The sequence below is a fragment of the Choristoneura fumiferana genome, chromosome 21 (genome assembly GCF_025370935.1).
Source record: "Choristoneura fumiferana chromosome 21, NRCan_CFum_1, whole genome shotgun sequence".
Taxonomy (NCBI): domain Eukaryota; kingdom Metazoa; phylum Arthropoda; class Insecta; order Lepidoptera; family Tortricidae; genus Choristoneura; species Choristoneura fumiferana.
The window spans coordinates 15,671,722-15,696,913 of NC_133492.1; the positions used below are offsets into that span (position 1 = coordinate 15,671,722).

The 25,192-nt window shown below is 40.9% G+C and overlaps 2 protein-coding genes and 1 pseudogene across 2 annotated transcripts; 1 reads left to right on the forward strand and 2 right to left on the reverse strand.

Annotated features, from left to right (window-relative positions):
- Positions 1-4,625: 4,625 nt before the first annotated feature.
- Positions 4,626-9,118, forward strand: epsilonCOP (coatomer subunit epsilon). The gene is made up of 7 exons (XM_074104159.1): positions 4,626-4,741; positions 5,016-5,207; positions 5,610-5,701; positions 6,025-6,190; positions 7,040-7,151; positions 8,228-8,343; positions 8,909-9,118. The coding sequence occupies exons 1-7, from the start codon at positions 4,640-4,642 to the stop codon at positions 9,035-9,037; spliced, it is 909 nt and encodes a 302-aa protein (XP_073960260.1). The 5' UTR covers positions 4,626-4,639; the 3' UTR covers positions 9,038-9,118.
- Positions 9,119-9,661: 543 nt separating this feature from the next.
- LOC141439779 (collagen and calcium-binding EGF domain-containing protein 1-like) lies at positions 9,662-24,946 on the reverse strand. The gene is made up of 9 exons (XM_074104157.1): positions 24,802-24,946; positions 18,953-19,081; positions 15,329-15,477; positions 14,853-14,998; positions 14,188-14,344; positions 13,480-13,577; positions 11,005-11,174; positions 10,560-10,708; positions 9,662-9,881 (listed from the first exon to the last, which is right to left on the reverse strand). Exons 1-9 carry the CDS (start codon positions 24,921-24,923, stop codon positions 9,682-9,684), a joined length of 1,320 nt encoding a protein of 439 aa, XP_073960258.1. The 5' UTR covers positions 24,924-24,946; the 3' UTR covers positions 9,662-9,681.
- On the reverse strand, positions 15,835-17,825 carry LOC141439606 (uncharacterized; annotated as a pseudogene).
- Positions 24,947-25,192: the final 246 nt, after the last annotated feature.

Consider the following 25,192-nt stretch of genomic DNA (forward strand, 5'->3'; position numbering starts at 1 on the left):
GGTGGTAGACCACATATTTGGCTGATAGTACTATCGACACAGATCACAGAACTTTCTTATGTATTTATGTCAAATGTCAGCTCAATCGAATACCACGAAGTGGCCGAAAAATGGTTAACTTTTGAAAACCACAAGAAACTTGCGAACGTTGCACGTTAAGTAATAAAAAGCTTGTAAAAAGGCACCTAAGTTAAACAGAACTTTGTTTTACTTTTGCCATTTCGATCGCCAAAACTCGGCACTTTATAATATCCAATGGACTGCGAAACGAATGAGACGTATGGTATTATTACTTATAGTATTATTATACATGTACCCACGACTTGAAAGTAAATAATAACAATAAGTTTGCGAAAATATTCCCACCGGTTCCTTTAAGATTCCGTGGCGACCCTCACGGCAGCTGCTCGTGCAGTTGCACCGACAATGCACTTTTTTTGACGGTTGCACTTTGTATTATAATTTTGACGGTTGCAGACTTGCATTGAAATGGGAGCGAGGTTGAGTTCAAATATAAATATGTATGTTCTTAGGATAGAAGGAGATTTTGGAACACGGCTCGATTTTTTAATCCCACCACGCGAAAATACTGTTAGAATGTCGTAAAAGTTTTGATGAAATATGTATGTATGTTAACTCTCTAATCTACTAATTGTATAAGAATAACGAAACACAACACAATTGCCAGACGTCGAGAGTGACGTTGAGTGCTTGGAGAGTAGAAATACTTTAACCAGTTGTCATGAAATTTCAAAATTTAACTTTTTCCCCAAAAATAAGTACTAAAACGCACAAAATCCTATTGTACAAATAAGTTTTCGGATTCCATCCCATAGCCGCTATTTGTTTAAGAGTTCCTTGCGCTTTGCACTTCATTCGCAATCAACAATTTATTTGTCAAGAAAGCTTATGGCTTCTAAAATATCTGACTTATAAAATTACAATGTTATCGTAAACTCATAGGTACCTATTAATAATGGGACGGCTTCGTGATAGCTAGTATCAGTATAGTGTCTCCGAAGAGGTCAGGGCTGGTCAGGGGGGTTCAACTGATACAAAGGGTCCCATGCATCTTGTGTCACTGGGCATTTATTTCATAAAGAGGCGAGAACCCGCCTATGAGTCATGTTTCATACAAACATGACCTATTAACTTTATTTAATTAAATCAAACCACAAAACATTATGGAAATACGGAAGCTGATATTGTTGATATTCTGTTAGATTTGGTAGCAGTACATTTTTTAATATGATAAGTGGAAAACGAGCAGGCGGATTACTTGATGGAAAGCAAACAACGCCGCCCTAGGGCATCCATAACATAAGTTGAGTTACGGATGCAAAATGAAAGTTTTAAATGTTGTATAAGAAAGATATTTATTTTATTTGATTTACTTGTCAATTAAAAATTCAAATTATAAAAAACAGATACACAAAAAGATAGAAAAGAACATACAAAACCGGCCAAGAGCGTGTCGGACACGCCCAGGATAAGGTTCCGTAGCCATTACGAAAAAATCAAGTAATATTTTTCTAAGTTCGTATTGCGTAAGTACGGAATCTTCCAACTTTAGGTATGTTTTATGCCTTAGGCTGCTATTTACTCTTAAACTACTCATGACTCTCAAGCAATCTAAGCCGCTATAATTTTCCTTGTAAATTTGATATACCAACGTTACCACTGTTCTGAATTTTCTCAAATTTTTCCACCCAACAGTTTCGCAAACAGATCACTGAATAGAAAAATCGTCTCAGCAACCCCCCAGTGGTTTTAAAAGACCTATCCAACGATACCACACACTATAAGGTTAGTCGAGAAAAAAAAATCACCCCCACTAACGTCTAAGCTAATAAAAGGGTATCCTAATTTTTTTTTTTTTTTTTTTTATTTTACTGCTTTGTCGGCGTGACTGATATGTATATTCATGCCAAATTGCAGCTTACTATACTAACGGTGTCTGAGCTTAGCAGCGGACGGACAGACAAACAGATGGACAGACATGGCGAAACTATAAGGGTTCCTAGTTGACTACGGAACGGAACCCTAAAAATGAAATGTTGTTCCCATATTTGTTTCATTTATCTTACAGTAAGCTGCCTCTGCTTCGATAAGCAGAGAGGAGTCGAATAACCAGCGCGTAATTTACAGCCAGAACTGGCAACAAAACAACTTTCTTAGGCCGCTATTTTACAAGTCCATGAAAAGGCTGGAGTCTGGAGTAGTATTAGACTTACGCATAAGAGTAAGCCGAAAAAACCGTGGTGGCCTAGTGGTTTGACCTATCGCCTCTCAAGCAGAGGGTCGTGGGTTCAAACCCCGGCTCGCACCTCTGAGTTTTTCGAAATTCATGTGCGGAGTTACATTTGAAATTTACCACGAGTTATGCGGTGAAGGAGAACATCGTGAGGAAACCTGCACAAACCTGCGAAGCAATTCAATGGTGCGTGTGAAGTTCCCAATCCGCACTGGGCCCGCGTGGGAACTATGGCCCAAGCCCTCTTGTTCTGAGAGGAGGCCTGTGCCCAGCAGTGGGACGTATATAGGCTGAATGATGATGATAAGAGTAAGTAACAGGAACGGAACAGTTAGCGTCGCAATGCGGTATGTACTCGGCAGGCATACACCTACCTACTCCTTGCCGCGAACGAACCCGTGGGTATACCTACTCCGAGTGAGTGATTTACGCATTGAAACCAATTATTAATTATGGTAGCATTTTGTTAGATTAGATTACATACAAGGTGGAAAACAATTATGGGCCCTGAAGAGAAACCTGCTTTAATCCTTCAGTTAGTTCAGTTTGCTTAGGTAAAGTAAACATTCTTTTATTTTATGAATATGAAAGGTAATATGAAATCCAGGTAATCTGAATCCAGGTAATATGAAATCCGGGTAATCCAGGTAAGATGAAAAGTTTGCGTTAGATACATTATCTCCGGGAAGGGAATCGGACCAAGTAAAATTTCAAGAAAAATCACTAGCTTTTTTTATATCATTTTAGTTTTTTTTTTTAATGAACTCCGGGTCATCGTCGTCTTCATTAAAGTATCATAGAGACAACATTTTAATTATTGGTCTCAACTTAGCGGTTAAGGTTTTGGATTTTTTCATGTGTTATTCCAGATTCTGATTCAACTGTCCACATAAAAATAATCATCCATATCCGTCCAGCCGTCTTAGTGAGAAAGGTATATGACGCACATACTTTAAGTTTTAAAGTAAAAGTCTTAAATTTCCTAATTTAAGTTTTTCTATTTATACTATTATGTAACACTGTGGAACATGACTTCTATGTATTGAGGTGGGCGTAAACAGCTGCGATATATACTAATACAGCTGCTTACGAACTTTTTGTTTTTAAATAACCATGTTTTTATTATGTTCAATAACAATCATTAAATCTTTAAATACTTACAAACCTTATATAATTATTAGGTACATATTTCATGTCTTTCCATGACTGTCCATAAGTATAGTCAGCAGAAAAAATGTATGAGCGGTTATGGTTTTTAAAATTATCAACACAGACTACTGCCAACGTAGGTAATAAGTGTTTATATTATTTTGAGTACCGCAACTGCTCATCTACTTCTGTTGCTGATTGTACGTAGATGATTCATTCACCTCCACCACAGACTTCACCATTAGCCTTGTAGTACAGTCAGTATCAAAAGTAGCTGCACACTTTCGTACCTCGTCGTTTTATAGCCACGTACTAAACGCCATGTAAGATTGCCAATGTGGTCAATGCGACAGAGTGAAAAATTGATCCGCTACTTTTGATGCTGACTGTACAAAGTTATTAATTTCGTACCTAGCGACGTGTCGCCCCGCTCAACGTGATAAATTTCCAATCATCATCATCCCAGCCTATATACGTCCCACTGCTGGGCACAGGCCTCCTCTCAGAACAAGAGGGCTTGGGCTATAGTTCCCACGCGGGCCCAGTGCGGATTGGGAACTTCACACGCACCATTGAATTGCTTCGCAGGTTTGTGCAGGTTTCCTCACGATGTTTTCCTTCACCGCAAAGCTCGTGGTAAATGTCAAATGTAATTCCGCACATGAATTTAGAAAAACTCAGAGGTGCGAGCCGGGGTTTGAACCCACGACCCTCTGTTTGAGAGGCGATAGGTCAAACCACTAGGCCACCACGACTTTTGTAAATTCCCAATAAGTATACAAAATTTTTGTGTATATTCGGTAGGTAAGAGAATAGGACGTAAACTATTTTTCATACTTCTACGCGGACGGAGTCGCGGGGAACAACTAGTGATAACATATAACGGAAAGTGAAAGAAATGGTGCGATACAAACTTCGAATTTCAGAGTGGTTCCCCAGGGCACGCTTTCAGATATCAGGATTAAAAAAACGCCTTAAGAACGTCAATCTGGTATGACCAGCGAATAAAATATGTTGTATAATTTTTTTTTGTGTCCATAAGGTTTTTATTACAGATTGAATAAAAAAACGAATGAAAACAATAGGATTTTTTACCAATTAAATTTCACATTATTGCTTAAGTATCAAATAATTCTTAATTCTTACATGAATTATTTTTTGTCACTCACAGGAGTGACAGGAGGGAACTTACATCTAAGTTTTGCGTATGGCAACACAAAATCAATCGCTGTCAAAATGGCACGTCAGCAGCAGGACGTCGACGAATTATTTGATGTTAAAAATGCTTTTTACGTTGGAAATTACCAACAAGCCATCAACGAGGCTCAAAATGTTTCTGTAAGTATTCGTCCATTAATGATTCAATGAGCTTAGACGCCATTTCTAGGCATATTCCGATAGTCAAGGTACGTTGTTATCCCACGTATGTTTTCCTTAATTTCGTTAATAATATCCCATGACACTGTCTAAAACGTAGATATTTAATATAAACCCGGAACAATTACATCAATTCATCACGTTAAACTGAATTAATCTCTAAATTTTACTTGTTATGTACGCCTAAACTAAGGTTACTCTGATCAAACATTTTTTGCTTTGACACCTCTTCCAGCCCTCTTCGCCCCTGGTAGCTCTACAGCGAGACACTTTCCTGTACCGTTCGTACATCTCACAAGGGAACTACAGGATCGTGCTGCAGGAGTTGAAATCGGCAGACCCTATGCTGCAGCCATTGAAGAGTTTAGTAGATTACCTGTCTCCGGGGGCCAACAAGTTGGCTATTGTGGCTGATATTGATGCCAGAGTAAGTTTCTATTTAGGATTGTAGGGACTTTAGCAACTATGTCAGAGATACAGGGTCTACATGGGCTCTGAACTCATGGTAGCTTGGTACTTAAATTACCAAAAGTGTGGGCATCCATGCAAATTTTAATACCAACAGGCCTATTGCGTAAACAACACGGGATCATAATCGTCATGTTATTCCAAAACGATTACATATTTGGTTGACATGAAACATTTGTTTGCATAACAGAATCTAGCAGCAGGTCTTTCTGGGGCAAGTTATGTTTCTAGTTTACTTTTAAACAGAGTTTATAGTGAACTTTTTCTTATTTGTACCTGAGGTGTCATTGTGTAATTCTGATGCAATAAATGTAAATACAAGTGGGTTCTCATTATTTATAATAAAAATTAAAATTTTCAGGTACAAAAAGGAACAGAGCTTGTGAATGAAGTGTTTCTGATTGTAGCTGCAACTATTTACTACCATGAAGAGAACTATGAAGCTGCCCTAAAGTAAGTCTTGTTAATGAAAACTGACAGTAATCATTCAGTTTTGTATGTATATGTATGATCTAAACTCTTTATTGTAGAATAGAAGAGAAACAAAATTCAATGGCGTATAGCACTTTTTTAATATGACCCTTGCATAGGGAAAAAAATTAGTGATTACCCGTGAGGCTGACACGATCACCTGGAGTGTTCAAAGCCTCAACAAAAACAGGAAAAAAAAGGAAGATGAGTTCACTGATACCATAGCCACATATTACTACACGCTATGATCTGTCTATTCATTGTTTGGTTCAATAAATGCACCTTAAGATTTGTTGCCGTTGTAGGATCCTCCATGGAGCGGAATCGCTAGAGCTGCGAGCATTCACTCTGCAGTGCCTGCTGGCTATGAACCGACCAGATCTGGCCCGCAAGCAGCTGACTTCACTACAGGAGATCGAGGATGACAGCACCCTCACTCAGCTGGCACAAGCTTGGCTAAATCTGTCTCAGGTATGTTGTCTGAGGTATTTGTTGGAATATGACCGATAATAACAGTTATGGTGAATACTCATTATCATGATCGATCAGCTAAATTTTGATTCTCTGTTATACTATATATAACTTCCATTAAGTTTAAGGGAACATTCAATGAGACAAATTAAAATGGTCTCCATGGTTGGCGCTAAATCATACTGTTTAAAACATAACTAATCTAATAAGCTAATAAATTATATGCGGTAAGAAGTGTAGAAAGTTCTTAATTTATATTGTTTCATTAAGGGGGGTTATGTTGTCTGTATGTATGTCCGTTCCTATGTCAGCTCATAATCTCAATGGCTCAACCGATTTTGATAAATCATTAGAATCATCATTCGATTCGGCTTGATGATGTCAAGTGTCACTGAGTTCATGAAATTAAATAAAAAACATAAATGTTTAGACAACCAGATGGCCTAGTGGTTAGAGAACCTGACTACGAAGCTTGAGGTCCCGGGTTCGACTCCTGTGTCAGGGCAGATATTTCTATAAAAAATACGAATGTTTGTTCTCGGGTCGTGGGTGTTTAATATGCATTTAAGTATGTATCTATCTATATAATTATATTTATCCATTGCTTAGTACCCATAACACAAGCTTTGCTAAGCTTACGTTGGGACTAGGTCAATTGGTGTGAATTGTCCCGTGATATTTATTTATTTAAATGGCGGATTTTATGCGCTTTGAGTTGGGAATCAAAATTTCTTGGTAATAAATTCATTGTTTTTCTTAAACAGTACTGGTCATGCTGTTTACATAATTTTAGTTAAACCTGTACTATGACGAACGGCAACTTAAGACTCAATATTATAATGATTACAGGGTGGACCAGGAGTGCAGGATGCGCACTACAGCATAATGGAGCTCGCGGAGCGGCTCGGCGCGCTCGGGGCGGGCCCGGCCGCCGTCGGCGCCGCTGCCGCCGCCTCCAGAGGTATGCACTCCTGTTATATCATATTGTTTACTGCTAAATGTTAATAATAATATGCAGCTTTAATTGATTCGCTTTTTCCAACGAATTCGCTCCCGTAGTAGAATAACAAATTTCGAAGTTCAGCAATTTTATTCACGCGTAAGCTCCGTCCAGAGCTAACATCGTTTATCTGGCCAATAAGACTTTACGGAAGTCCCATACCGTGGACTTTCTATCATGTAATGTAAGTATTTCGAAAAGACCCTTTCTTAACACTTCTTAAATCCTCATGGAATTATGTCTGCCATATTTCACGTGGTTTATGGCTATGTTTTGCCTGTTGGTCAATTAGCCGAATTGGCTGCAGTTCCCACGCAGGCCCAATATGGATTGGGAACTTCACACATTCTATTAATCGTACGTTTTTCTTTGCCGAAAAGCTCATGAACCATGGAGTAAAAAATAACTTTGTAAAAAGTATCTACTTAATCCCTGCAAGAATTTCACCAGCCAAATTTAACCTTTTTTAATCCACATAGCGATCAAATAACTGATATGTGCAGAATTTTATGGTGAAATCTTAGCCACTCTGTCAGTTATTATGTATGTTTTCATCACACTTGCTCGTAAACAGTGTCGTAACATGCAGGCTACCTTGGTTGCAACCCCCCAAATAAAACCCTCGACCTTAATGTGCTCGTCATGAAACCCGTGGTCGGTAAATGAGTCATTGCGCGTACTAATTTTCTTGTCATGAAGCCCAAGGGCGGTAAATGAGTGTGATACTGCATGGCGTACAGGAACGCGGCGCGCGCAGGTCGGGCACATGGTCAGGCTGGGGTAGGGCGGCGCGGAGGCTGGCGCTGCCAAGAGCGCAGTCAGCGGTATCGGCCATTTTTTAAAAAATATTAGTTTTTTTTTTACAAATATACAATTTTACTCGAAAATGTGATGAAAAACATTGTATGTCGCACGGGCGGTTCTAGAATTACGAACATCGACTCATTAAAGCCCTCAGTCTTCAACTTCGGGCTTCTAATAGACTCTCGTTCGTATTTCCTTGTTTACCGCCCTTAAGAAACAAAGTGCTATTACAGGCATGTGGGAGGAAGCCGAGCAGATGCTGAGCGAAGCACAGGCGCGGGCGCCGCAGCAGCCCGACCTGTTGTTAGGGCTCGCCGTCGCCGCGCGTCACACGCCCAAGCCGCCAGAGGTAACTACGCGACAGCTATAGTCTCCTGGTACTGCATGCGGCAGGAGGCGAGCAAATGCTGAGCGAGGCGCAGGCGCGGTCGCCGCAGCAGCCCGACCTGTTGTTGGGGCTCACTGTCGCCGCGCGGCACACTCCCAAGCCGTCAGAGGTAACGTGGATGCTGGGCCACGGAGCAGGCGCGGACGCCGCAGCAGCCAGACCTGAAGCCCTATTGTCTAACGTTTCTGACACTCGCCATCACAATCAAATGACAGTTTTTGTATGCGAAAACTGTCGTTTGATTGTGATCGCGAGTGTCAGAAACTTTACGCAATAAACCCTCTTTTGTTGGAGCTCGCACACGCCCAAGCCGCCAAACGTAACTAGGTAACGGCTATAGTCTCCTGGTATTCGGCAGATTTTAGATACAAATAAATTGGGGGAGGCATGTCCAACAGCGGACGTCCTACGGCTCAGGAATGACGATGATGATGAAATTTATGCACAAGTTTTGTCGTTTTTGAATGGCAGTCAGATTTTCATAGGTCTCTTGAAGTGTGCTTACCAGGGCATTATGACTTTACAGGTGGCGACGCGCTACATAGCACAGCTGCTGGACAGTTACCCCGAGCATCCGTTCACTAAGGACTACAACGCGAAATCCAACGAGTTCAAGCGACTCGCGGCGCAGTACCAACCCTCAGTGGCGAGCTAAACGCGAGTAGTGGTGGTAACTTTAAATTGCAGATTGTATTCATGTTTATTCATAAATCTATATTAATATTATACCTTAATATTTTTGGTATTTTATTTGTCATCACAAAGATATTTTATGTATTAAAAAGTCTAATAAAGCACTATTATGAGACCCTGGTCAAATTATATATTGAGACTATTCTAATACGGCTAGGTTACGTTGTAGAGTTCCAGACATTCCAGTCCCTAGCTTTCGACTTCTTCATCAGAGTAAAAATGATATCATTAGATTCCATTACATATCAGTCGACCTAATAAAGCGTGTAAAAGTTAAAAATACGTAAAAAACCGCATCGAAATCGGTCCATCCGTTTGCGAGCTACGGTGCCACAGACGGGTGACACTCTTTCCCGGCCCGGATAACACCAACATGGAAATACCGGCCCTGTTTTTTGTGTACACGCCCATAGAAACTGACAGGAGCTTCTATGGGACTGTACACGAAAAACAGGGTCGGTATTTCCATCCTGGTATTATCCGGGCCGGGAAAGAGTGTCACCCCACAGACATAGTAGTCAGACCGACAGATGGACTATGGCTACATTTGCTTAAATGGGAGTAGCGTAGTAAGTAAAAAACTAACACCCTCTCATCCATTTACTCCTAGTAAAAGGTATAGTCATAATCGGCGTCCAAGTCTTCGTCCTCATCCCCTGGGTGCGTGGAGTTGGCCAGCAGATGGAACTCCAGTAGCTTCTCGTCCATGTCTGTGAACTGCAGCGACAGCTCCGAGGGTTCCGTCTCTTTGACCAGGGACCAGTCCGTGGTCGACTCAGTATCGTGGGGTATTTCGCCGTTGAGACCTGAGAGTGGAGATTGTTGAAAAATTAGTATTTGTAATTAGATATTGAACTAAGAAAGTGACAATGTAATGTCGGGAGTTTTCAACTCTTCTAAATTTGTCAGAACTCAGGTTATATCGAAGTTAGTTCAGTAATGGTATGTATCTATGTCAATGTCTATTGACCCGTTATTCTGGCTCTTCTATACGAACAGCAATAAACCGTATAACAATGGTTACCATGCGGAGAAATCCTGACGGGTCCCTGCGTGTCTATTGTGGGTGGCGGGGTGTAGGCTTCCAACTCCTGGTCAGTTCTGCTCTCTTGTCCAGCTTCTCCTACCCGTTATTTTGGCTCTTCGGTATACGAAGAGCAATAAACCGAACAATAGTTACCATGCGGCGATATCTCGACGGGGCCCTGCGTGTCCACTATGGGCGGCGGGGTGTAGGCTTCCAACTCCTGGTCAGTTCTGCTCGCCTTGTCCACTTCTCCTACCGTATTTTGCTCTTCGGTATACGAAAGCAATAAAACGGACAATAGTATCATGCGGCGATATCTCGACGGGCCCTGCGTGTCCACTATGGGCGGCGGGGTGTAGGCTTCCAACTCCTGGTCAGTTCTGCTCTCCTTGTCCAGCTTCTACTACCCGTTATTTTGGCTCTTCGGTATACGAAGAGCAAACCGAACAATAGTTACCATGCGGCGATATCTCGACGGGTCCCTGCGTGTCCACTATGGGCGGCGGGGTGTAGGCTTCCAACTCCTGTGCAGTCCTGCTCTCCTTGTCCAGCTTCTCTTGCTTGCGTTGCCGGCGCCACGCTTTTTGGAGGTTGAAGCGCTCTGGGCTGCAAGGAAACAAACGTGTTCCATCTTACATATATCTTATTTTTCTAAATTATATCAAGGATCATATTATACCGAAAATACTGTGTTTCAAGAACACACTGAAATAACCAGAAACGTATTATTGAACGGCGTGTAAATGCGATTTATGTGGAAGTAGAGAAGCTGGTTTCTGCATGACAGCACATATGTGTCGCACATCTTACGCGAGTGGTAGCGGAGTTGCAAGTTCAAAGTTTTCATTAACAAACGTCATTTAAAATCACCTCACCTCAGTTTCCAACTAATAGGTACTTACTGTTCCCCGTCCTTGTACACCTTTTCCTCCAAGTTGATGATGTCGTGCCTGATGTCAGCCAACAGCAGCAGCATCAGGTCCATGGAGCCCTTGGGGCCCCGGGCGCCGCGCGGCCCCCGAGGCCCCACGTCGCCTTTGGGGCCCTCCATACCCGACGCTCCAGGAGGACCCTGAAACATTTATAATTGTAGCTAGCTTAACGTAAGTCTTCCTGGAAAGAGTTGTGCTTCATCATCATCATCATCATCTCGGTCTATACACGTCCCACTGCTGGACACAGACCTCTTATCAGAATGAGAGGGCTTGGGCCGTAGTTCCCATCCCACGCGGGCTCAATGCAGATTGGGAACTTCACGTAATTGAATTTCTTCGCAGGTGTGTGCAGGTTTCCTCAGAATGATTTTCTTCGGTAAATTTCAAATCTAATTTCGCACATAAATTCAGAAAAACTCAGAGGTGCAAGCCTGAGATTGAACTCACGACCCTCTGCTTCAGAAGCCATGGGTCAATCAAACTACTAAACTACCACAACTTCAAGATTATCCAAGAGTTGTGCCTAAGAGGCAGTGAAAGGACTTTATTTCTATTTAACAGTGGTGGCCACGTAAATTAAGAACGATTTGAAGTTCCAGATTATTTTAACTAAATCATGTCATGTGTAGTCGTGGGTCCTTCTTAGAAGTAACTAGTTACGTTATGAAATAGCCACATGAATAGAGCAAACGGGATTTAGAATAAAGAATAAAATTACTGTAATTTTTACTCAAATTTTGTTTTTATTCTCTTTAGTAACAAATTCAAATAGTAATGAAGCTGGACAAATAATTAAGAACGATTTATTGAACGGTTCGAAAGTTTTTTTATTTGAAACTTAGATTAACTAAATCACACTAACGTGAAGTTTGTACAGAAAAAAAAAGCAATGTTATACATTTTAACTAAAATTAATAGTTAGTAGCATGTCCACGGCTTTTTATTACTGCCTTACACCGGCGAGGCATTGAATCTATCAATTTTTGACTTTTCGCAAGAGAGATAGAGTTCCATTCTTCTAAGAATACGTCATACAGTTCTCTTAAATTGCCACACTGTCGATTTGAAACTTTTTCTTGACTTCGCACCAAAGATGCTCTATTGCTCTAAGATCGGGGCTGTTGGTTGGCCAATCTAAGACAGAAACTGATTGCGATGTGAGGAATTCCTTAACTGTACGTGCAGTATGCTTGGGACCATTGTCGTGCTGGAATGTCCAAATAACCGGAAGCACGCCTTCAGCATATGGTAACATTGTTTCTTCCAGTATGTTTTTGTATTGAAATTGATCCATGTTTCCTTCTATCAGCCTAACAGGTCCAACACCATGTCCAGAAAACATCCCCAAATTTTTACATTTCCCCGCCATGCTTTAAAGTTACTTTTGTGTACTTTGGGTCGGATGCTTTATTTGGAGGCCGTTTTACATATCGTTTGCCATCAGAACATACCCTATTTATTTTTGTCTCGTCAGAAAAAAGAACGTTTTTCCACTGTCTGACTGTCCAGTTTTCATATCTTCTTGCAAATGCAAGCCGGGCTTGCCTATGACACCGTTTCAACATAGGCACCTTCCTTGCTATCCTTCCGTGCAACTTTTCTTCCACCATACGCATTCGAATACTGCGTGCCGAGATTGCTGAAGGGTTGTTTTCGCCAAAATATTCTTTTCTCAACTCATTAGACCCTTTAAAAGAATTTTGTTTTGCCAAACGAACGATATTTCGATCATCTCGACGAGATGACTTTCTTTGTCTAGGTACACGCGGAACATTTGAAGTAGTTTGATACGTAGCAAAATGCTTTATGGCGTGGAAAACCATAGTTTTTGAACATTGCAGATGATCGGCTATGTGTTTATACGACCAATTCTTGTCGCGAAGTTTTAGTATTACTTTTCTTGTAGATTTATCACAACTTTTATTTTTCCTCGTTGTTTTTATATGAAGCAATCGCCTTTAAGACTTTTACGGCACTAAATGGCGCCAAAATTATTCAAATAATAACCTAAAACCACAAAGCGGCGGTCCGTTCTCTATTTAAATTTGAATAAAAAATAAACTATTCAGCGTTCTTAATTATATGACCAGCCAGTAAGTAGTAATACTAGGTTTAGATGTAATATATAAAGTTTATCTATTTATTTTTTAGCCAATTATATGTATAAATGAATTTACCGCTAGTAAGGAAAAGTTTTACGATACCGAGAGAAGTACAAAAATATACATACAGTTAGTAACACTTGTCAGTTTGAAAAAATCTTCTCTATAAAAAATCGTTCTTAATTATATGACCACAACTGTATATCTATTTGGGTCCTCTCGGATCATAAACTCGTGGAACTGATTTAAATATTTCGAATCAGGGACAGTGACACAGTAACAAGGGATTAAGCTGCTTTTGAGTTTGACGGTGCTTTTAAAACTATGATGAAATACTAACCCTTGGTCCTCTCTCGCAGCGACAGTAACCGCCCTCTAGCGGCGCGGTGGCGTCCAGAACTCGGTACGAGTATGTTCCGTCCGCAAACCTGCCGCCATCTAAACAAAAGTTGTGATTAACCATTCCTCTTATAATTTAGAAGTACGGTCAAGGAGTTTAATTCATTGGCCACCAAGCCACCATGGAACCATTTCACAGTAAACGTCATAGTGACATGGCATTAATTAACAAGGAAACTCGTAATTTCAAAGGTGGCCCATGAATTAAATTCGTTGACTGTACATATTTAGAAGTGAAGTTAAAGTTTGCTAGTTTAATTTCACACAATGTTATAGCCACAGATAACAAATCTACCGTTAGATGTGTGATCTGTGGCTATAAAATAAGAAAAGTTTGTACACACAGGTAGGTAAGACATGACATGACCCAACCGGATTTTTGAAACTATTTAGTTAGCTAACGTTTCGCTAGGTGTACAATCGAAGAAACAATCGCGTACTAAGGCAAGGCGGAACCTTTTCGCTGCAAATGTCATGTTGACATACCATACATTTGTTAAAGAAATCATCGTAAAATTGATTGTGATACTGATAAGGTTCTACTGATACGCAATTCTGATTCCTCGACTATATTTATTGCGCTTTTGATTATATTCCCATTTTTCAAACATCACTGGGCAATCATAATCATAACAGCAAAGGAGTATACCTTCTCCTTTCAGTACGGCATTGTCCATTAGCTTCTTCAAAGCGGATTGCGTAGTGTGCAGCTGGTCGCTGAGTTGCTTGACCTTTCGCGACAGCCAGGACACTGTGTCGCAGGGTGCGTAGCAGCGGGACGACGCACGGACCAGCGGCAGAGGCGCCTGCAAGTTATAATGCCCTGGTAGCTTAGTGATCAAAGACAAAAAAAACCAGATGCCGTATTGTCTAAACGCGTTGACATTCGTGGTCGAATTTACCATCTCTTTCTACCCTCGTCTTATACCGTGTGACAGAAAGAAATGATGAAAACGATTGTGATTCCACGTGCGTTGACAATAAGGTCTCTGTATACCTAGGTAAGGCGCACGCAACAGCAGCGGATAGAATAAGACTGAATAAGTAATAAACAGTACAACTTACGGAAGTTTTACTCCCTCGCAAAATGTGTCTAGGCATCAGAAACATGTCTATCTATGCTTCTCTGTTTATCACATAACTCGTATTCATTCTCATGCGATAGGTACTAGCTTAGCTAGCTAGCTAGGGGTGCTAAGCTTGTGAAAGAACGTGACGTCTTGTCATCAAAATTGAAGCCAACACACATCAAGCAGATATTCCAGCATAAACTCTACTGACTGTACTGTAAGTTATGATATGATATCCTAGTACCGGTCGCGGCATGACGATGGGCTGCGCGCAGATGCGGCCGTCGCTGTCCAGAACGTGCGTCGGCGGGCACTCGCAGTGGAACCCTCCCGGGTCGTTCACGCAGCGGTGGGAACAGCCGCCGTTGTTGGTCGCACACTCGTCCACGTCTACAAACAAGATGGGTTTGTCACAAAACACCACCAACAAATTTTCCGTCAGCGGTTGATGAGACAGAATAGAATAGTGACGAACTGTGTCATAATTTGCACCGGCCACGATTAACTTCGACAACATACACGCCATCATCCATTGCTTATAGGTGGATGCAGGCCGCTTCCAAAGCAAGTGGAGGTAATTATAAGTGGGAGGCCTATGTCCAACAGTGGGCATTCTATGGCTGATATGATTGATGACGATGATAAATTATCATCCCCCCATTACCCTGTATGCAATAGTAGTGGCCTATTTATGTAGAGGTACCAGGGCAACATACTCACCCTGGCAGTAAGGCTGCGTCTTACGCCGGTACTGTTCCTCATGGAACCGGTACCCGGCGTGGCAGGAGCACCAGACGCGCTCGCCCCGCACCTCACAGGCCTGCTCGCACAGACCCAGGCTGCACGGCTCTACGGACTTAGGGACGCAACTGGAAAAGGCAAAGGGTGTAATGACAAGTCTGCAGTCAAACTGTATATTATGCAATGCAGGCGTGTCCGCTACCAGATTCCAGCGGCTTGGTTAACGTTAGAAACTCTTAACGGTAACTATAAATAAAACTATAAACAACAATAAAGAGATTACAGCTATACTACTCGTACAGTACAATTCTTATTCTTTACCCTTTTTCTGCAAATTAATGTTATCTTATCTTATCTTACTTATTCTCGATCAGAATGGCCAGGCTCACTTTTGTATAATAGAATATTAACAAAAAATTACAACGTGTTATGTTTGAACTTTTGTAAAAATTGACAGATGGCATGTTAAGGTACTGAAGTGTAATAGTACATTATGATACAAGTGTGCTATGTTGGTCATTACACTCGAGTCGGTTTTTAAGCCTGAGCCGAAGGCGAAGGCTTAATGGAGACGAAAAGTGTAATGACCAATGCTCACGTGTTTCATACGACGTTTTTCAACACACTTGCGAGGAAAAGTAAATAAAAGTTCACATTTATTTAAAAACTTTAATTATTGAAACAGTTATTAAAAGTACAATTATTGAAATGATATGCTACCGCCTTATGAGGCATTTGTACTGTATGTTTAATTGTATTATTAATTATTTCATTGCTTTGTTCTTGGGTATTTGTAAATGTCGGTGATAATGCAACATTCTGAAAGGAGGTAGAAGAACATTGCGTTTCATCATTAGCAAACGTATGAAATCCCAAATCATCATTGGCATATGAGGTGGAAGGACGCGGTTCAGGGCAGAACTTCTTGGATTGTGGCTCCAAATGGATTGCTTGTGTTATTTTGGCACTTATGTCGGCTTTATTTTGGATGGAGTCCTCAATATATGACTCGGCGACATTATTAGATCGCCATCCCCCATGGCGTTTTAAAGTCAATATATCGGCTCCTGAATTAGCCAGCAATGTAGCTGAAGTCCGCCTAAAACTGTGTCCGGTGTAAGCGTCAGCCTGTGGTAAGCCTAAAAACTTGGCAATTTCTCTAGGCATCGATCCAAATTTGTTCACTCCGATAGGCTGACTCGTGCATTTGCCGTTTTGAAAATTTTGGAAGAACCGGTCAGATTTTCCTTTTGTTGAACGTAAACTTTCATATTTTTTCACTATTTCATAAAATGGTCCGTGAATAGTAAATGACCGAGGAATTTTATTTTAGTGTTCGGAATTTTGACAAGTAGCATCTCTCCGTGATTCTCTATATCTTTTGTCGTAATGTTGTTTAATTCCTGACGCCTACAGGCACCAGTAATTCCGAATATTAATGCGACCTGAAAATAAATAAAATCATAATTAAGTTATAATAATCGTACTTAGTTCCTATTATATCAACACTCACAATACCGCCTACAAATATTATAATAATGAATACAAAACTAAATAGTGGAACTGACCTTTGTCGCTAGATATTGATTATCCGGTGCTTCTTTAATGAACTTCTCCACTTCATTAGGTGTTAAAACCTTGGATTTTCGACTGTAAAAGCCGTCTGAACGTCTTTTCAAGAATGCAGTTAGATTGGTGTACGCTTTGATGTCAATTGCATTTTTATTCTGCACGGTACTCTTCAACATAGAATATATACACCAAAGCGAACTAGGTTTATACCTCTTCGCCAGTTCACTAAAGTAAGCCATGAACACGTTTTCTGAGAAAGAGCTTGCATTTTTGCTATTTTTCCATTGAATGAAATTTGCGTAGGCTTGCATGTATTTATCTTTTGATTTTGAGGGCAAAAGACTATCACTCGCATTTTGCGCTTCAACTATGATATCTGGCGGCGTACACTCGATAAGTAATTCTTCGTTATCTAAATTCGACATTTTACAAAACAACACTAACGAAATGCAATACTGTGAATAAACTTAACAAACAGAAACCCATTTAAAAGATGGCGGCCGTAATTTTTTTTTTTCGCGCGCTCAGCGCTGCATGCGCGCGCAAGTCTGAGATAAGGGCACCGGCAAAGTAGCTAATCAGCCACATATTTATAAATTTTGAAATTGGGTATTTATAGTTAAAAATACACCGTCAAATTATAAATACCAACAAGCTAACAAGCAGTTTCATGAAATTCTTTAATTATTTATCACATTTTGAATTGAATTTTATATTTACGCAAATAACTACTTAGCTGTTTTCGAAACATTAATACTTCTTGCTAATATTTAAAAAGATATGTAATGAAAAGGCACTAGTGCGATAATGTAATGTAAAAGGCACGGCATGGGTAATATTCTGCATTATCAGTGTAAATACGCTGTAATAAGACCTACTTTACGAGCAGGTGTGTTGAAAAGATATCTTTAATCTCGGCTGTACCCTCCTAGTACCCTCATTCGTTAGTCAAAATTAACATTACGATATTTTGTAAGGAAGTTCCTCCGATGGAAACAAACAAAGACAAGTAGGCCGCCAGGATTTGCATCGCAATGCACGCTGCACGGACTGCATACGAAGCAGCAAATGCGTCATAAAGACTAATTACACAGTTATACTCCAGTCGAAGTCCTTAGACAATGTCAAAAACAGGATTTCATTTTTTTTTATTTGACTGGATGGCAAACGAGCAAGTGGGTCTCCTGATGGTAAGAGATCACCACCGCCCATAAACATGCGTTGCCAACCTAGAGGCCTAAGATGGGATACCTCAAGTGCCAGTAATTTCACCGGCTGTCTTACTCTCCACGCCGAAACACAACAGTGCAAGCACTGCTGCTTCACGGCAGGATTAGTGAGCAAGATGGTGGTAGCAATCCGGACGGACCTTGCACAAGGTCCTACCACCTGCAAAACAATTCATCCAACAATTTTCTTAATCTTTAATTATCTTATACTCGTACATATGTAGTATTAGTTCGTTTATCGCTAACCCGCGGGAACTATGCAGTTTTCCGGGATAAAAACTATCCTCTGTCCTTCCCCGGGACTCCAACTATCTGTATACCAAATTTCATCTAAATCGGTTCAGCAGTTTAGACGTGAAGATTTACATTACATTTTCTCATCATCACCATCCATCGAGCCGCAGGTGAGTCTCAGTAGCGCAGTCTACTGCACTCATGTCGGCCCCGTCCACGCAGCAGCCGGTGTTTGGAGCAGGTGATCAGGAAGCCGCGACCGAAGAGCTTTTAGTCAGGAATTACCCTGTTCCCGGTGACTCCTAGTGCCTGCTAGCTTGTTGAAGCAATGGCCAGGCTATATAGCACGGAACAGATGGCCGTTGGGGCCGGAAAGTTCTCGAGTAGAGACCGCGAATCGGCAAGCACAGGGTAGGACGTCCACCAAGTAGATGCACTGGTTAAAGCCGCTGGTTCAGGTTGCATGCAGACCACTTCCAGGCGAAGCAACTGAAGGTCTATATCCCTATATCCAAGAGTAGACCTCCTACGACTGATATAATGACAATGGTGCCTCCTGTGGCCTTACCGTCCAGCGATGTGCAGGTGGGTATCACAGCAGCGCAATCTGATGCACTCGATGTCGGCCCCGTCCACGTGGCACGTGTCGCGCGCCCGCAGCAGCCGGTCTGTGGGGCAGGCGGCCGTCAGGTCCTCCCTGGAACACGCGGCAGCAGGGTCAGACGCGTGCATCATACACAGAGTAACAAAACAAAAACTGGTCTAGTGCATCACCCGCAAATTCATCAGTCTGTAGGTACTTTAGGTACCCGTGATTATGGAGCTGGTAGAAATATCGAAATAAATATAGAAACTGGGGTGTATGTCTAAATACGATCTGTGTTCTAATTAATTGATTCTGTTAAAGGACCCACCCGGTACATGCGTCGCAGCGGAGAAGCAGGTACCTTAATTAGTGTAATTAATTTATGAAAATTTGATAGTAGTAGCTTACGCGGCTGTTTCACTAAACAAGCACGTTTTTGCTAGTTCTGCTATAATTTCTGACACAGTTGTTATCAAAATTTGTGATCCGCCTCGCTTCCGAACCAGAGACGCCAAGGGCATCATAAACAAGAGGTGTCAGCTGTAAATGTGTCACTGACAAAGGGCCGTCTTATCGCGGTGATGTCATCGATTAACCGGCGCTCGCAGCTTTTACAATTATTTACAACAGTGACCCAAAACGAGTGTGGACTTTATTGCTCGTAATTCTTCGCTTCTGTTTTTTACGGAGAGCGGTTGAGTGGAACAAACGCTTCAATCTAGCTGATTTTCAGAAACGCGTGGATATATGAAGCTCAAATTAATGTTAAAACTCAGCAGCAGTGAAAAAAAATCAAACTTCTAATTCAACACAATCAAAAGATACAGTCAGTAAAAAAGGTGTTTCCATACAAATTGTCCGGAATCAAAACTTAACAATTAAGTCATCATCGTATCAGCCGTAGGACGTCCACTGTTAGACATAGGCCTCCCCCAAAGACCTTCACTGCTTCGCTTGGAAGCGGCCTGCATCCACCGTGCACCGTGAACCCGCGTTAGAGATATCTCCATCCATCCGTCATCGTCCATCTCGTTGGTGGTCGTCCTATGCTGCGCTTGCCGATCCGCAGTCTCCTTTCGAGAACTTTTCGGCCCAAAGAGCCGTGGTTTTCCCTGGTATATGGCCGGCCCATTCCCACTTCAACGACATTGTCACATCCAACTATCCATACTAATATTATAAATGCGAAAGTGTGTGTGTTTGTATGTTTGTCCGTCTTACACGTCGAAACGGAGCGACGGATCGACGTGATTTTTGGCATAAAGATAGTTTATGGGCCCGAGAGTGACATAGGCTGCTTTTTACCCCGGAAAAATGCAGCAGGGCTACACGAAACTCGAAACTCGAAGTTCGTATCGTGCGGTCCCTCTGACACTTATACTATTTAATACGAGAGCGAAAAGGACCGCACGACACGAACTTCGAGTTTCGTAGTAGCCCTGCAGTTCCCGAGGGAACAGTTCGCGATAAACGAATTCCACGCGGGCGAGGCCGCGGGCAAAAGCTAGTAAGTTATAATTTTGAGTGAGTTATAAATATAATCGTATTTATTCAATTTAACTTCTGAATGGAACTTAGTTACTTTTGACGAAAAAAAAAGCGGGATTGATTTAAGTTATTAGCTCATGTAACGCCTATATCTAATAATATCTAAACGTCTATAAACGTCTAATAATATCCGCAAGCATCATCTCACGCAAAGCGAGACGCGATCTAATATCCATCTCTCATCCCGTATTATAGTTTCCAAGAAGCAGCTGCGAAGGGACTTCGCACTATTTATATCAGTAGTGGTGTATGTTGCAACGGGCCCATGGTGCATTGTACTTGTTCGCCGGCAGTCGTTGAACCCTGCACTCGCAGTTTTAAGCACGATTGTGACTTTTTTGGTCAAAACAATGTGTGTGCGTCATTTTCGAGCGTTTATTCCGTGTGATTATCCTGGGCACATTTTTGTTGACATGGTAAAAGGTCCTGTTACAGTTTCTAAGTTATCTACTCGTAGTAGAAATACAGGACGTTTAAAAAATAAGTCGCAGCAAATATGTAACAATTACCTAGCAAGGACATAATGTTCAGTTACATGCTTTTGGTATATTTAGTAATAGTTCCTGTTTTTTTTAAAACGTTTTTCAATTAAAAATCTCGTCAAGATTGTTTACCCTTTTTCTAATGCTAAAAAAATGAAATATAGACAAAAATACAATGGATGGTCAACAATGGACTAATGAATGTCAAAAAATCTACCACCGGTTTAACACAACAACAGTGCATCGGTCAACTAACTTCGACCTTTGGTGATGAAGCCCCATCCAAAACAATTGTCTATCACGGCTTTGTGACAATCGTGGACGTCATGCTCTCGGAGGAATTCAAAGAAGGACGCCTGAAATGAAATCCGTTGTTGTTCCACGATATATCGATGCTGTGCAGAAACTAACAATGCAAGATCGTCATGTTACATATCGCGAAATAGAGACATACCTTCTTCGATAAATCCCTCACAATTTTACAAATAAACAAAACGAGGTTCGCGTTGAATGATGCAAGAAATTTTTGAAAAAATACAAACACGGCGAGTCAAAAGCGGTTTGCGGTATCTACAGAGGTAGTGAATCTAGGATTTAAAAATAAGTAGGGCGGGTGTTTCAAAATGATCCGAACCCAACCAAAGTAACTCGTGCAAAAAGCATATTGAAACAAATGGTGGCCTGTTTTTGGTATAAATGTTAATGTAGCTATGTATAGTACCACTACAGAAACGTAAAACAGTTGATTCTGAGTGGCACACGACCATTTAAAGGAATCTTTTGAAGAAATACGGAAAGATATCCAGAACAGAAATGATGACAATCATGACAATGCCAGTTATCATACTTACACCAGGCGAAAACAGTCAGTTTTTGGAAGCTGAGAAGTTCGAATTAACGGCTCGTCCGCCGTGCAGCCCTGATTTGGCAGCCCATGACTTTTATTAATTTATTTTCAAGTGTAGCTAAGTGGACAAGGGCACAGAGAAAGAATCCGGCCATCATCCTTCTTTCCACGAGCTTGAACTTTTATTGGCCTTCAAAAACATTTAAGTACCTAAAAATAAGAAACCCGGCCAAGAGCGTGTCGGACACGCCCAAAATAGGGTTCCGTAGCCATTACGAAAAAATTAAGTAATATTTTTCTAAGGATTTCGTATTTTATACGGAATAGTAAAACTACTAATAATTCTCAAGCAAACTTAGCCGTTATAGTTTTCCTTGCAAGTTTGATATACCTACTTACTACCATCCTGAATTTTTTCAAATTTTTCCACCCTCCTGTTTAGATTTTAGGGGGGGGGGGACGCTCGATATTAATGAAAATTTGCACTTTAAAGTTGAATATTTCGCAAAAAAATCAATGAATCGAAAAATCGTCTTAGCAAACACCTGATGGTTTTACAAGACCTATCCAACGATACCCCACACTAGGGTTGAAAAAAAAAATCACCCCACTTTACGTCTATGCTTGTATTAAGTACTTATTCTGTGGTCTATGGGAGGTACCCTAAAAAAATATTTTTTTTAATTGTACCATTTTGTCGGCATAGTTTACATATATATCCGTGGAAAATTACAGCTTCCTAGCATTGATAGTCCCTGAGCAAAGCCGCAGACGGACGGACAGACAGACAGACAGACATGGCGAAACTATAAGGGTTCCGTTTTTGCCATTTTTGCTCCGGAACCCTATTAAAATCGGTCCACCCGTTTAAGAGTTACGGTGCCACAGACAGACGCACAGACACAGACACTCAGATGCTAAATCACCGAATGTTCGGCAATGTGGTACTCGAACTTTTTAGCCATGTAGAATTTGAGTGTTAAATGTGTTATTTTTATGAGGTACAATTGAATGTTAACTTATAGCTAAACTTTTAATATAGGATTTTATAAACGTAATTAAATGAGTACAAATAAATATTAAGTTAATACTCGTATTTTATTAGGATCATCATCATCATCCCAGCCCATTTACGTCCCACTGCTGGGCCTCCTCTCAGTATGAGAGGGCTTGGGCCGTAGTTAGTTAGTTTATTAGGATAATAAGGTTTAAATAACTACCTACTTATAATTATGTACTTTGTCGTTTTACAGCAACGTACTTAACACCATACAAATTTGACGAATGTGTTAAAACGACAAAGTCGAAAAGTGATCGCAGACTACCCGTAGTTTATTAGAGGCACTAAAACAATACCCTCCTTTTTGGGTAGCTGGGTAAAAAGTATCCTATATTTTTGTACCGCGTGACAGTTGGTAATAAATAACTGATATTTAATTAGAGAAAAGTACATTATACGGCTTAGGGAGCGAGAAAAAGCACAGTGTAAGAAAGACTGGACATCGGCTTCGTTCGTTTCTACCCTTAGTGTAAGTTTTCGGTTACAAAATACGTCTCGATCGCGTTCGCGTTAAAATCTCAATTTGTATGGAAACACGAACAGTACCCTTAGTGTAAGTTTTCGGTTACAAAATACGTCCTGATCGCGTTCGCGTTAAAATCTTAATTTATATGGAAACACGAACAGCGCCTCTAGCGGAACGTTTGCGATGTTCGTGTTTCCATACAAATTGAGATTTTAACGCGAACGCGATCGAGACGTATTTTATAACCGAAAACTTACACTAAGGGCACAGCGCCTCTAGCGGAACGTTTGCTATGATGGTATTTGTTAGTTTATATTTTAGTTTTTATTTAGTTATTAGGAACGCGTAAGTAGAGGTAACAAGCCGAAATGACCCAGGCCTGCTAGGTACCTCTTGTCTTGTAGCAGTGAAACAAATCAAACTTCTAACTCAACGCAATCAGAAGATACGTCACATACAAATGCGTTTCTTCAATAAAATTCAACTTCAGTTGTTCTAGAAAGAAACTTGAAATTTTGTATGAAGGTAAACTAAATGCGGATGTGCGGAATTACATTTGAAATTTACCACGAGCTTTGCGGTGAAGGAAAACATCGTGAGGAAACTGCACAAACCTGCGAAGCAATTCAATGGTGCGTGTGAAGTTCCCAATTCGCACTGGGCCCGCGTGGGAACTATAGCCCAAGCCCTCTTGTTCTGAGAGGAGGCCTGTGCCCAGCAGTGGGACGTATATAGGCTGGGATGATGATGATGATAAAACTAAAAAATCAATCAAATAAACAACACAATAGCTCAATCAAAACAATAGCTCTGTACAATTTTAATACGAGATATTTAAAAATATAACTTTTAAAAGTGAAAAGTGATCGTGGTGTATCAAATAAATCAATAAAATTAAAAAAGAAAAACAATTTTATAATCATGCATAAAAAATAAAAAGTACATAGAAAGCGAATAATTGTTTCCACTGTTGCTATTTCATTTTCTCGCAATCTAAGTGAAAAGCAGAGTGTAAAACTCGAGCATTAAACCCATTTTCCCCTCGACGTGTCTATCCTGGCTATATGAACGTTTTGGGTAAAATGGCTCGTTTTATGCCCTCGTTGTACAATCTACTATTTTTGCCTGCCTGTCTATATCAGTAACTGTCTAAATGACCCCCACCCAGCGTATTGCGTACATTTTGTTCTGCTAACACTAGACATTCACACGGAATCCTCGGCGCGCGAGTGCTACTCGCATTTGGCCGGTTTTTTTATTAATCGCAAAGTAAATATAGAAATATTTTTCATCTACTAACAGATTATGTTCGGTTTGTTATATTTTTATTATAGGTACTAGGTACCACTCTCCTTCCCTCCACTTTTTTAGTTTTACCTACCTTCCAAAAACTTAAAAACAAACACTGGGATCACAGAAATCACTCACACGTCAATAGCATCGTCTTGGTATCCGTCTTCGGCATAATACCCTTCTTGGTGACAATGTACCAGGCTGATATGACAGAGGAGGAGCATGAGGCATGCCGCGGAACGGAGCGGCGCGCGCATCGCGACTGTTGCGTGCCGATGCGCTCGTGCACTGATGTTCAAACTGTTCGAACTTCACGGGGTGCGAGCGGGAGGCAATTAATTGGTCAGATGCGCTCCTGTTGCGTCATGCGTCGCAGCTAAACTATTAAAGGGTGTACTGCCTTTTCGGCGAAATATGTTCGCCAAATTTCATTTAGCAACCAATCTTTCGCCAAAGTTTCATTTGGCAAACAATTCGTTGGCATAACTTTACTCCGCATTTTTCTTATTACGCAACAATTTTATAT

Bases quoted from the DNA above. Each gene is read 5' to 3' on its own strand.
- epsilonCOP (XM_074104159.1), top strand. From the start codon at position 4,640: ATGGCACGTCAGCAGCAGGACGTCGACGAATTATTTGATGTTAAAAAT. The intron at 5,208-5,609 runs GTAAGTTTCTAT...TAAAATTTTCAG, and splicing joins TGGCTGATATTGATGCCAGA to GTACAAAAAGGAACAGAGCT. The intron at 5,702-6,024 runs GTAAGTCTTGTT...TTGCCGTTGTAG, and splicing joins AACTATGAAGCTGCCCTAAA to GATCCTCCATGGAGCGGAAT.
- LOC141439779 (XM_074104157.1), bottom strand. From the start codon at position 24,923: ATGCGCGCGCCGCTCCGTTCCGCGGCATGCCTCATGCTCCTCCTCTGT. The intron at 15,478-18,952 runs GTAAGGCCACAG...TGCCTTTTCCAG, and splicing joins CACCTGCACATCGCTGGACG to TTGCGTCCCTAAGTCCGTAG. The intron at 10,709-11,004 runs GTAAGTACCTAT...GTTTCCTTGCAG, and splicing joins GTGTACAAGGACGGGGAACA to CCCAGAGCGCTTCAACCTCC.